The sequence below is a fragment of the Scleropages formosus genome, chromosome 10 (genome assembly GCF_900964775.1).
Source record: "Scleropages formosus chromosome 10, fSclFor1.1, whole genome shotgun sequence".
Taxonomy (NCBI): Eukaryota; Metazoa; Chordata; class Actinopteri; order Osteoglossiformes; family Osteoglossidae; genus Scleropages; species Scleropages formosus.
Window position 1 is genome coordinate 24,601,418 of NC_041815.1, and position 13,466 is coordinate 24,614,883.

The following is a 13,466-nucleotide window of genomic DNA, read 5'->3' on the forward strand; positions in this document are numbered from 1 at the left end:
CCGCCTCGCGAGGGTGCGGCGGCGCGGCGCTCTAAAACACACCTCCGCGCGCACCGGTGCCCGGGACAGAGACGGTCGCGGCCAATTTTCCCGGCAACAAAGGAGGATAACTACATGAAAAATGTATGGCTGTAATAAAAACGAAGGAGCATCAGCAAACTGTTGCAGGAGACACAGTCATCAAGCAATTTGTTCCCTTTATTACCGCTGTTGTAATTAAAAAGAACTAACTGTGAGCTGGGCATACGGCATAAGCTGGCGGTATCGGCGCTTCCATCTTCGTCTTCCTTTCAATTAGCGTTACAATAATATCGCTCCCATGTTGCAGGAGCTATTAGCATTTTGATTGAACATCTGAAACACAAAGTGCTGTAGTGTTTAATGCCAGAAGATTGTCTTCCAGCGTGATGTTTCTTCATTCATTTCCACCGGGACCCGTCAGTCTCGTCTGACGTGGAGACGGGGGCCGAGGGAAGGAGAGGAGCAAGTGAGAGGGGGAGGGAGAGGTAGCGATGGAGGGATGTTGTGACGGGGGAAGCGAAAGGTGGGGAAAAAGCGCCCAGGAGGAAGAGCGCGGGCAACGGCGGCGGCAAAGCGTCGAACTCAACGACTCGGATTGGTCTCGCTGCCGTGAGGGAATGATAAAATACGTGTCCGTACGACAGACGGGGAGCTAAATAAGCTTTTTTATTACTCTTAAAAGGAAATGAGAGCCAGCTATAATGTTTAATTGACTGGAGTCAGCAGGTCAAGATCACTCATCGATCGTGGAAACCGCAAAATTCTCAAAGCAAAAAAAAAAAAGAGAAAGAAATATTGAATCTTCAGCGAGGTTTGCTAGAGAAAGGCGAAGCAAAAGTATGAAAAAGACGGGAGGGGAAGTGGAATTTGGGGCTGAGAGAGAACGAGGGTCTGATGTGGCTTCGCTTCCCGCGCTACGCCGTTCCGTGTGGGCGTGCATATTTACGGCCGTGGCGCGAACGCGGAACGCCGACGCCCTACGTGACGAACCCAAAGCCTGTTATTTGACGTTTGCATCAAAGAGCACGTTGCGAACGACTCGTCCCGGGGAATGACACACGTAGCTTAACCGCTGCGGAAGGGGAGCTCCGTCGAAAAGCTCGCTCTTCTTCGGCGCGTCGGCGGGCCTCGGACCGACGCTCGGCACTCCGACGACCCCCCCCGATCCGCCCCGCCCCAAAGGAAACGAGAACTAGGCAGCGCAAATGCGACTGTTTTCTGATGTGAAGCGGATCCTTGCCACAAGCTACGCTCCTCGGTTAAGTGACAGCCATATCCGCACGGAGGCACCGAGCAGAGGAGCACGGGGCTTTTAAAAAAAAAAAAAAAAAAAGGAAGCCTCATGGTAACACTCTCCCTTTTGCCTTATTCAACGTGGTGACACACACAAAAAAAATCGAAATCAAAGCGGCTTTCTGTTATTGTCTGGGCTGCTGTGAGGTGTATCAAGCTCTGCACGGATTCTCAGCCTTGTCGTGACTAAAGAAACGCAGTTGGGATGGAGAACATCCATCTTTAAAATATCAGTACACATTGGGGTTTCTGTATGTGCACATGAAGATGACGCGCGCGTGTGTCTGCGCGCTCCGGCTGAAGCCTCAACTCCACACCTCCGCTTTCCTTCATCTCGGAAGAGCGACCATGAAAATTTTAGGACCCCTACATTGCCCCCCTCTTGACCTTAGTTAATAACGGAACCTCATAAACTATTGATATGTATTGATAGGATTCCGTGAAGGGAGTGCCGCCGCGTCCACCGGGACAGCCGGTAAAAAACCCGCTTTAAGCGCATGACGACGAAAAGGCAAGGATGGTCTCCCGAAGAGAGCGAAGACAATACGTACGCCGGCCCGGCCGCCGACGACACCCGCTGCGTTCGGACCAAAACCGGCTTTCGAGTGCGGCCGCGTGCGGACAACAGCCTGCAGCAACCGGACTTTGAAGCTCTCTGGACTACACGAGGCCACCAAGCGTGAATCCTTCTGCTCTGAGCCTTTCTGGTTCTACACATCCCTGGGAGGGAGAGAGAGAGAGAAGTCACTTAACGACACAGTCCAAACGAGACCCCGTTGCTAGCGGGTATGAGGTAGGGACCTGGAGCGGATGGAAGAAACGGCAACGTAAAACGTGACGAGAACGCACGCTCCGTACGTCAACGATATTAATAGCGTGAGCGAAGAGATCAAAGGCCACGTGAGTTTGACAAATGCACCGCGGATCCCGCCTTTCCAGTCGAAGGCGAAACGGGGAGATGTCGGAGAGACAACGGGAAAGGCCATTTCCCACCTCACGCTGCTCCTACGTTAACCTGGCCGGCTGCCTAATGAGCCGTTTGTCGGAACTCCCCAACAGACGCCCACGACTGGCTGGACACACCTCATTACTACCTATGGCCAGAGTCCTTGGCGGGCGCGCACGTCTCTCGACCGGCAGGGCCCCGTAATGGCCGACCGAGACACGAAAGCGGCAGTGCCGGACAGATGAGCGCGGTCTGAAAGGGAAGGGAGACACAAATCATCCCGCCGGCGCCTCTCTCCGGCCCGCATGCTACGTCGGGCCAATCTTAAAGTTACACGTGACTTGAGACGGTCCGGCTCCCGGCAACATCGCTTCCCTCATCACGCGACACCTCGTTAGCCCGCTCCTAATAACGGGCTTCCGATTCCGTCGCGCGAGTCTGTCTCCGGAAAGAAAGAGAAAGGCGCGAGGAAAGGGGTACGGTATTTCGGAGGTCGCGGGGCGCCGATCCACGTGCGGACACCTGCGGCCATACCGCCGAGGGGGGCGGAGCTTCATTTATAATGCATGAGGCAATCGCGGTCCTGTTCCGTTATTATCGATGCGGACGCGGCGCTGGAGACGGACGCGGATGGGGGAGGGTCACGTGACCTGGAAAGCAGCTGGTTATTACCACCGTTTTATTATTTATCAAAACAATTTCCACATCAAGTGGATGATCCCGCGGCTGCAGCTGCTCCCTGTGCCCACACACAGCTGGGGAGAAGCCACCTGCCAATCAGATGGAGCCCTCAAAGGCGACCAATAAGCTCAGGCCACAGCTGGCCCCCCACTAGGCCTCCGAGCACAAAGTGAAAATGAGTTATCGGGAACCTATCGTACGAGGAGGGGGCGAGAGACGCACGGCCACCGACGAGATCCAGTGACGCCTTCTGAAAGGCGCTGGCGTTCAGGTGAGCCCTTAAAAGCGCTGCCGGGGAGATCTCGTGGGGAGCGACGCCGCGCAGAGGAGGACCCCGTTTCGGAGCATCCGTACCCGGGGGCACCGAGCGGCCCTCCCGACGTCGTCGTGTAAACCGAAGGAGGGTTCAGAGGCACGGAGCTCTTCTTTATAAACGAAAGCCGGAGAAAATCATAACACCTCACTTCCAGGGTGCTCCATAATCACTTGCTCCAGGACCTCCCTGCTCTTAGCCGTGTACGAGCCGCTAATGACATTCGCCGCATTATATATTTATCAGGCTCGCGCTGCCTGTCGCTGGGCTGAATCTGCTGGTACTTGTTAGGCAGGAAAATGGGTCTCTGCTGAATAAACCCACATTTCCAAGTCTAATGTTTGCCTTTTTTCTCCCAAAAAACGGGCGAGTTTACCCTGGGACAGCGGGATGGGAAACGGTTTTAGACAGCCACGTTTGCCCAGTGGCGAAGAACACCGCGGCGCTTGATTTCCTGCAACCTCCCGCTCTCGGCCTCTCGTTCCACGGAAGGTGTCATCGGTGCTTGCGGAAGCGACCTTTCATCTGATGCATATATGGACAGCAGAGCTACAATAACATAACTGGCATCACCACCTAATTAAAAATGCTCAGTAAGACTTAATTTGTTATGATTCGGAATAAAACTAATAAATTAAAAAGCCTCAATCGTCTGCAGGGTAAATACGTCCGACATCCTTTTCCACTGATTTCACCCATTATTGACGTACAGCGAAAGGACCAAAAAGGAGAAGGGGCAACAGGTAGTGTAGTGTTCAGGGCCAACACCGTGCGCTCAAAGGACGTGGGTTCAAGTCCCCGTGCCCACTGTAGCACCCTTGAGCAAGGTACTTATCCTGAAGTGGCACGGTAAAAATTACTCTTCTGTCCATATTTTCGTTTATTTCATGTTAAACACAGAATACAGAAAAAAAAAAAAAAAAACCAGAGGCCCCAAAAACATCGTTACGCTTCTATTTACCCTTTTCAATACAGGTGGTCCCCGATTTACGACGGTTCGACTTACGATTTTTTCGACTTTACAACGGTGAGCCGGCGATAGACCGGACTTCAAATCGTGAATTTAGATTTTTCTCCAGGCAGGCGATATGCGGAGCGATACTGGCTCACGATGCTGGGCGGCGGCAGCGATCCACATCTCCTAGCCTGTCACGCAGGGGTGTGTATTAGGCGTATTAAATGCATTTTCAACTTGCGATGGGTTTCGCGAAACGTAACCCCATCGTAAATCGGGGATCACCTGTATCGTGATGAATTGCAGATATGCACGGCGGTGCAGAGGGTAGAGATGGTGCCTCGCAGCTCCCGGGCCGTGCAGCCGGTCGTAGGTTTGACGCCCAGTCAGTCTGCACGGATCTGACTTTGCACGGTCTCCCTGTGAGGTTCCTCCATGCGCTCAGGTCTCCAAAGACAGGCGCTTCTAGCGAAATGGTGACTCCAAACTGCCCTTATGTGTGAATGAATGAATGAATGAATGAATGAATGAATGTGTGTGTCATTGACTGGCGTACCCCGCCACGCGCTCGGTGCTTCCGGAACAGGGTCGGGACCGCAGCAACACTGCGCTGAACCACCCCTTATCGATAACGGGCGCGAGCCGCAGCGAGGTGAGGAGAGCATGGAGCGAACGCTAAGGCAACGCCGGCACGGTCCGGAATGCCGAGATGACGTGTCGGGTCTCGCTTTCCGAGGGCTGCGTTTCAGCGGCTCCCCGCCGGAAGGAGATGTACGCGCTCAAAGGTCAGAGCTTGCATAACTCCCAAGAGGATGACAGCGCGGAGCCAGCGCTCTCATTTCCCGAGCGGACCCCTCCGCGGCAGCACGGCATCGGCACTCGTTTATTTCCTTTTAAATAAGCCAGTCTCCGTTTTTAACGGAAGGCGGAGACGACGCGGAAGCAGAGGGGAAGGAGGAGGAGTCGCGTGCAGACGAGAAGGGGACGGGGGAAGGAGAAAAAAGGACAGAGCGGGAGGGGAGAAGTATTACGGCATACGGAATTACGTAACCAAACGGGTTCGTTATTTTGTTGCATAGCAGATGACTTCATCCAAAACAACTGACAATTTTCACCCGTTTGCACAGCTGGCAATTTAAGTGGGGCAAATCGAGTACCCTGTTCAAGAATATTACGCCACCATGATTACCCAATATTGTTGTTATTATTATTATGATGATGTTCCAGACGAAGCCCTTACCGAAAGCGACTTCCACATTTAGGATAACCTGCGGGACACCGTCGATGCACGAAATTCCGGAGCAGCAGCAATTCTGAAGGGTACAACAGCAGGTCCCCTACTGCCACTCGTCTTTTATTGCTTCGGCCCTGTGCCGCCGTCAACGAACTTCGGTTTCTCATTCATTTTATTACTTTTCCGGATTTTATTTGTCGTCAAGGTGGAATGTAGAACAGAGGAAATGATTTAGCTCTGCCTGCTTCCTAACTTTCCTTTCAGACAGACATTATGAATCACATTCCAGAAATGCTTCCAATGGGTTCGCGTGCAACTCGGAGGCGAGAGCATTGTGTCCGCTTATCCGGCCATCTGCTCCGCTTAAGTCTGACACAACGGTAATAAAAGGTCGAGCGCGGAACTTTACTGCGGAATAAACCCCCCCCCCCGCCGGCCCCGCCCTCCCTTTCGCCGTCTTACGAAGGCCGGCACACACCTGCCGCGAGCGAAGCGAAAGTTCAACGATTCCGGAGGACTCAGCACTTGCGGGACGGAGGGGCCGAGGAGATTAAGGCTGCCGGGCGGCCTCGCCGTTCATCTTCGCGGGAGCGCTGTCCGGAGAGGGGGCGGGGCGCCGGACGGGAGGCTAAATCGCTCGGGGGGGGGGCCCGGGCCGGGTCACGGGTCCGAAGGGCGCCGCTCGCCGCGAAGAGGGGGCGGAACGCTCCCGCGCGATTACGCGCGGCGGCCGAACACGCCATACGTGATTAGGTCAGGAAAACGCTCCCAATCAAAGAGGGAGGGGAAACGCATCCGATTAAATATGATATTTAAATGACATTCCCCGCTGAATGCTAATTTCTGGGAAATCTGAAAAGTGCCAAAAGAGGATATTAAAAGCTAATGCAGACAGTCGCAGAGGCCTTGTAAACGATGCCAGAAAAGGTTAAGGTGTACTGTATCTAATTACATTTGCTCAGGGATCTTGTCAGCTGAACGTTCCTCGCGGTTTTTGAGAAAATTATTGCCACCGGGTCTCATCCTGTTAGTGCGGAGGCTCCAGCAACCGACTAGAACAGCTGTCACTCGCTTATGAAAAAGCTCTACGGAACCTCTACGGATTCTACCTTTGCAGCCAAGCAGAACCGTATCGCTGCAATTAGTATTTGCTACTTGTGAACGCTGCGCCGCGACTATCGGCAGCATCTGCGAATATGGCCGTCGTAACCTTTCTCCTTTTCGGTAAAAGACGGGTTGAGTTTTAATATGGGGGGCGCGGCGGCGCAGCGGGTCGGACCGGGTCCCGCTCTCCGGTGGGTCTGGGGTTCGAGTCCCGCTTGGGGTGCCTCGCGACGGACCGGCGTCCCGTCCCGGGTGCGTCCCCTCCCCCTCCGGCCTTACGCCCTGTGTTACCGGGTAGGCTCCGGTTCCCCGTGACCCTGTATGGGACGAGCGGTTCAGAAAGCGTGTGAGTTTTAATATTTTATTTATAATTCCAAAGTCCCCCCCTCCCAAAATGTTTTTAAGGGGGAAGTGTAGTGGTTAGAGCTTCTGGACCCAAAGGTTGTGGGTTCGAATCCCACCTCGCACCGTAGTATCCTGGAGCGAGGTACTTACCGTACAACTGCTCCAGAAAAAGCTGAATAAATGAGTAAATAATAATAAGCAGCTAAACGCTGCAAGTCGCTTTGGAGAAGCGTCAGATAAACGGAAGACGGCCCGATTCTGACGGGTTTCCGGTTTCCGGTTTCCAGCTCAGCAGCTCCCGTCCCACGCACGCAAGATGCCTTTCTTGAGCTGCAGAGAGAACTACGCCTTACTCAGGTACGGCAGCGGGACGCGCTCTTAGCGGTAACCCTTTACCCTTTCCGCCGCAGGGTCGTAATCGCACGCCGTTCCCAAGGGACTCTCGGGGACACGGCGGAGCGGAGCTCCTCCCCGACGAGCGTTCGGCCGCCACAAATAAATAAGAAATAAACGAGCGGGCGGAGAAACTTTCACACAGCGCCCTTCTCCTCCGTCGGCCCGAACCGCAATCACTCTCCAGCTGACAGCGCTCCGAGTGAGACGCGCGTAATTGCAATTACCTCGTCCTACGGTAAACCGCGTCCAACTTGAAAGTTTTCTCCCCCTCGCGAATGTTAAATTAGAAGTTTAACACCCCTGTATTTAACATTAGGGAGCCTACCCGACCGTTTCGGTCTCCGTGCGACGAAACACCGCTGCTCAAACAAATGGTGCGGGAAGTGTGTTGCGACGCTCGAGGTCTCCGCGTCTTCCGTGTCATCGCACACGGATACACGGGGACGGACAAAGGCACAGAGGACAGCAACACACACACACACACACACACACACACACACACACACACACACACACACACTGACTCAGTCCTCGCTGCTGATGGGAACCGTCATCTGGCTGTGGGCTGGAGATGCAGGTAAGCAGATTAGAGACGCACAATAGGGGCTTCTGTCCCTCTCCCAGGAACAATCCTACTCCATTCTGCCTTTAAATACAGGCCCTGCACGGACTCAACCGCGGGGCACACAAAGCCGGCACCTGCGTTCGTTCCTCAGCTCCCGTTAACGTTTGCTCTTCGAAGTGCTCCCAAAACAAAACCTCGCAAAAACCTGCTTCGTGCAGCGCGGACAGGTTGTTCCGCGGCCCGTTATCCGTAAACATTCGCCCGATATTAACGTTAACCGTTTTTCGAGGGCGTGCTCAAGTGCGTAACCTGTCCACCTACACGAAAGCACGACCGGACAAATGACGTAGCGGCAAACGATGCGAAAATAAACCTCAAAAAACAAACGAACCTCACGGTTTCGCGGCGAAACAAACATCCGTCGGCTTGCGTTCATTACTCCCGACACATAAAACCGCAAAGCTTGACCCCCGGAGCCCCGCTGTCTTTCTCTGCAGGGGGTCTTTCAGAACAGGGGTTAACCCTCAGGCAAGAACAGCACGGTATTACAGCGTTACAGCACCAGGCCAGGCACCGGTGCACACCTCTTTGGAGAAACCTCCATTCTTCAGACGAAGAAAGTGTGCCATTCAAAGAGCTTCCGCTGAAAATATTTCAAAACTTGCACTAAACTGACAACTGCACAAATTCCTAAACGGATGCTGTTTTTCGTTCGTAAAGATGCCTTTAGAGTATTTTTACAGAAGTATTACGATTACATTATCAGCAACTTTTGAAAAGAGAAAAACAAGTCGTTAAAATGCCCCTTCTGGGAAATTTCTCATGTTGGAATGACACCAGTTTGCACATATCTTGCTTGCAACAGAAATGAAACGCGGCCACATTTCCAACGATACGGGCGGCACAGCGAGTAGCGCTGCCGTCTCACGGGGCCTGGGTGGTGCGAGAGAACATGGGTTCAATCTCCGCTCAGTCTGTGTGGAGTTTGCACGTTTTCCCCGTGTCTGTGTGAGTTTCTTCCGGGTGCTCTGGTTTCCTCCCACACTCTAAAGACATGCTGTTCAGGTTCCCCCATAGTATGTGTGTGTTCCACTGATGTGTGGATGAGTGACCCATTGGAAGTAGTGCATCTAGCAGTGTAAGTCACCGTGGTGAATAAGGTATGTGGGCTGATTACACCACATAGAGTTCATTGGAAGTTGCTTTGGAGAAAAGCGTCTGCTAAGTGAATAAACAAATGTAATGTAAAGTCAACGACTTTTTCCGTACGCATCAGAGTGCTAAAGACTATAAAGTTCCAAACTGCTCAGGGCTGCCCAAGAGATGTATATTTATAGGTTGTTTTAAAAACCGATGAAGAGTTTGCCAGCGTTTGCTCTTGCTCTTTTACACATCGTCCTGCAGGAGCTCCTTCCCGCCTGTCCTCGTCGCCGACGTTAAACGATGCATCCGACAGGAAAGGAGGAGCGCGGCGGAAGCGCGGGGAACGCCGCGGACACGTTACATTCCGGCAGACGACACGCAGGTAGGTGCGAGACTCCTCCGCTGCTGGCTCTCGTCCATTAGAGGACAATGCCTGTGGCTTACCGCTTCCCCGAGGATTAGCACTGGCACACAAACTGCGTTTCATTATGAAATGTGTTGCGCAGGGTTGGTGCCGTCGTGTTTAAAATAAGGTTTGGGTCCGGGCACGCCTGCATCTCGACGGAGAACACAAGAGATTACTGTATTTACAGTGCTTGCGACAGGAGGAGCGCGATCCGGTACCACGTTTCGCACCGGGCAATCTTTGCGCTCTGCCGCTACACGGGAAATCGGGAAAAGAGTCAAAAAGGTTCCATAAATAAATGAATGAATGAATGAATGAATAAATAAAAAAATAAACAAACTCTAAACGCGCTTGTGTCAGCAGCGACCGAGACTCGCCGCGAACACAAAGCTGTTTTGTCATTTTGTCTGCGCGGAGGCCAGATTCCCTTTCGCCCGGCCGGGGAGGCGAAGGCACGATGAAAAGAGGAGGCCTGTGAGAAAGAGCGAGGAGGGCCGGGCGGCCGAGGGAGACGCCGTCTCCGCCGCGGCCGGAACAATGGACCCCCCTCCGGCAGGAACTTCCAGCCGCCAGCCGGCTTCTCGCCCGGCGCGCCTTTAACCCACAATGCGCAGGGGCTTTTTTTTTTTTCTGGAGAGCTCCATTTCAAACACAATCATCCTTATTTTACTCCTCTAAATGCCAAGGAAGATGGTGCGCGGCGTCCGCCTTTGTGCGAAATTCCAATGTAGCGAGTGCTCGCTGACAGGAGGGGAGAGGATAAAGAAAATGTCTTTTAGCAGTCGTTTCATCAGTCACCTCAGGGGTGCAGTCTGAAGGACACTGCTGAATACTCCAAATTACTGTGAAGAGCAGCGATAGAGACTGCAGCGGATTAGAGCTGCGCGGCTGCGCCGCAGCTATGTCATTTCGCCGGGTACACCTGCGCAAGGCAGTCATAAATAATAACAATCATCATCATAAAGGAAAGGCGGAGAATAAGGAGCAGCGATGATAATGAAATCACGGACTGTCGCCGCCAATCGCTCCTTGTCCGTGGAGAGGCTGCCGGTGGAAGAGAGGTTTCCTGTGTTTACCTTTGTAAGATAACCGATACAGTGCCATTCCGGGGGATGGATGGATGGATGGATGGATGGATAGATAGATAGATAGATAGATAGATAGATAGATAGATGCTGTGTTTTTAATGTCACCTTGCAATAACGACACACGTGCCCGTGGACCACTGGAAGCTGGAATTATTACTGCCAGGCTGCTGTAACACTAGCCGCACGGCGAACGGACAACGTTTTTAAAAAGCATCGCAGGCCACGGGATACAATCTCTAGATGTCGGCAAATACCGAAACGCAAAACACGGCATCCGCGAAGAGCAGCACAACGGCGGCTGTGCGATGCGGTTAAGGCGCCGTCGCCGGAATCGCTCGCAGTTCGGCGAAAACCCCTCGCACTCGTGCTGATTGCCGGCGCCGATCGTCCCACGCATCGTATTTCTAATTGCGGCGACTGCCCCCGCAGGTGACCTCCTCACAAAGGCAGCAGAGAGGAGCGGCGGAGCCGCCGGCTAGCGTCGAGCGGGACCCGGGGAGCGGCTGAGCGAAGTGGAATATCTCCTGCCCTAACCTGACTACACCCCCCCCCCCCACCTCCGCTCCCCAAACGGCATCGCGGTCACCAGAGAGCCGCGTTTCCTGGAAATCCCAACGCCGTTCCCATAGATACGGACGCAGCTGCCTCGGAGGGTATTTACAACACATCGCACCAATAACAACTGCAGCTCCAAGGAAAGGAGGTTAACTTTTCAACGCGGCGCGTTTCGCAGGAGATCCGACCTACGAATGATCCTCTGCCTGCACGATCCATCCAGCGCGAATAATGTACCGCGATTCAGAAGTTTAAGGTATCTTCAAGGTCGCTTATACAATTCATTGCAGCAAATGCCTTCTAACCACGCTTGTTATGAACGAAAAAACAGAAATCCGCATAAGTGAAAACGTCCTTTGCATCCGCTGCCGATAAATGCGATATATCCAACCGAACGCACGCAGTAGTGCAGCGGGCGAAAACGAAACGGGGGAAAAAGCGGCTTGCGTATCACCAAGAGAGTGGCCTTGCGTGAACACCGTCTTTATCGGACTCTTCCGGGCTTGTCATAAACACTGATATGGGCTGACACTTCTGCGGACAGCTGGAGGCGGGCGAGGAGGGGGGGTGTTGGAGGAGGAGGTCCGCGTGCAGCGTGTCACGGAGAGGGGGAGCGGGCCTTGCGAGGAAGGAGCTTGTTAGTTCGGATGTCTGAGCGCGGGCCGAGACGCCCCTCCGAGCGGTTCAGCGCCGCCGCTCTCACAGGGCCTCCTGTGTGACTCGAGCGGCGTTCTTCCGACGCGCCGGGGCCACAGTGAAGGACTTGTGCGCGGAGGAGGGCCTAAGAGAGGAACCCTGCGTCTGGGTGCGATGTCCATGAGCTCAGGTGATGGCCGCAGCTAAACTGCTCCGCTGCAAAATATGCACATTAAACAAAGACCCTGTTATGTATGGAACACTACCCCTTTCACGAGGCCATTGAAAGAGGGGTGGGGTGGGGTGGAGGAGTCAGTGGAGAGAATTTAGCTCCTCAAGCTCAAAAAAGGATGAAAATAGTGGAGGTGGCAAACCGGCACAGGTGGGGGCCCTAATTTGTCAAGAACTGGTGAAGGTTAGCAGCTCTACCGGAGCGCTTTGTACAGGGACGTGCTGTGTCTTTGCAAAGTCCTCTGCTTAGAGAAAAGCCGCCCCCTAAACCCAGATAAGGAGCAGATAAGAAAGAGATAAAGACCCGCTTCTCCGGGACCTTATCGCCGCTGTTATCGGGCCGCACGCCACCCTCCGCTCCCTCGGCCTCCCCGCCGAAAGGGGAAGCGTCTGGCCGGATCGACGCGGCTCTTCGCGGACGAGGCGGGGAGAATTTTCGGCCCCGTTTCATCTATTTAAATATTTGGTTGGCAGGGGGGCCGGTTCCTTCCATCGCGGATAACCTCTGCCGCGGAACACGCGAAGGCGGATATTGCGGACGACCTGCGGGAGCAAGACCGCCCCATCCTTTGTGAGGAGACGACCGCCAATCGGCACACCGCTATTGTCGCGCCGGGTTTTGCCGCGATGAAGGCTGTGAAAGAGCTATGTTCTCAATTCAATTTCATCTCAAATACCAGACATCACAGTACCGGCACCGTAGCCGAAGAGGTACGAAACAGAGCCGCTCTCTCGGAGAGCGCACAAAGAAACAGCGGACTTACCTCTATGTCTGTTGGTGGTTTTGTCAAACATAAGCATGGCATCTTCTACCTGCAAGAAACAAGGAAGTATTCAGCTGTTAGTCCTGGGCACTGCGGGACGGGGAGGGGGGGGGTTTCGCGGCATCTACGGTCAAGCCCTCGGACTCGGAGCTCCGCCCCTTCGCCGGAAGGCCTACGACGTGGCTTTGGGTTCCGAACGCCAAGTCAACCCGAGAGAGGAGAGCGAGCCGCTGGGAAAACACACATCCGCAACACAGCTCCGTGGCCACGGGACTCACGGAAGAGTTCACGTTGCCGCAACATTTGCGGCGCTACATCTCCGCGACAAATCCCCTTAGGCCAACCTTTGCTCCTGCAAATCGACCCCCGAGCAAGCGGCTGCACCCCCTCCCCTGACTGATCTCCGGGTGGTTCCCAGCTCAATATCAATAACGGCAAACCCTTCTGAAAAACAAACAAGATGAACACCATTCCCAGTCGAAGAGACACATCTATCTCCTCTATGATGAACAATATTACTATGAGCTCTAATGATATTCATAAGTTTCAATCATGCTCAATAAGGATCACTTTGACTGTCTCCCAGATGAAGATAGACGGTAGCTGCTTATCTAGAATAGCGTGGGGAACAGTAAAGGCTGGCTGCCAAACATACATCTCCAGCAGTCCACAATATTTCATTTTTAGTGTTGCTTACCAAGAGCGCGTGGCTGCATGGTATTAAAGATGCAGTCAATCTGGCTGCAGTTGAGGAAGAAGGACTTTCAGAGACAATGGGGATGAACAGGTA

The 13,466-nt window shown here is 53.5% G+C and overlaps 1 protein-coding gene across 4 annotated transcripts in view; it reads right to left on the reverse strand.

The window, feature by feature from the left end:
* Positions 1 to 13,466, reverse strand: part of msi2b (musashi RNA-binding protein 2b) — a 200,687-nt gene that overhangs the window by 79,096 nt on the left and 108,125 nt on the right. For all 4 annotated transcript variants that reach the window (XM_029255557.1, XM_029255558.1, XM_029255556.1 and 1 more), the window contains exon 7: positions 12,677 to 12,725. In XM_029255557.1, the coding sequence (XP_029111390.1) occupies positions 12,677 to 12,725 (49 nt within the window). The remainder of the gene's footprint in view (positions 1 to 12,676; positions 12,726 to 13,466) is intronic.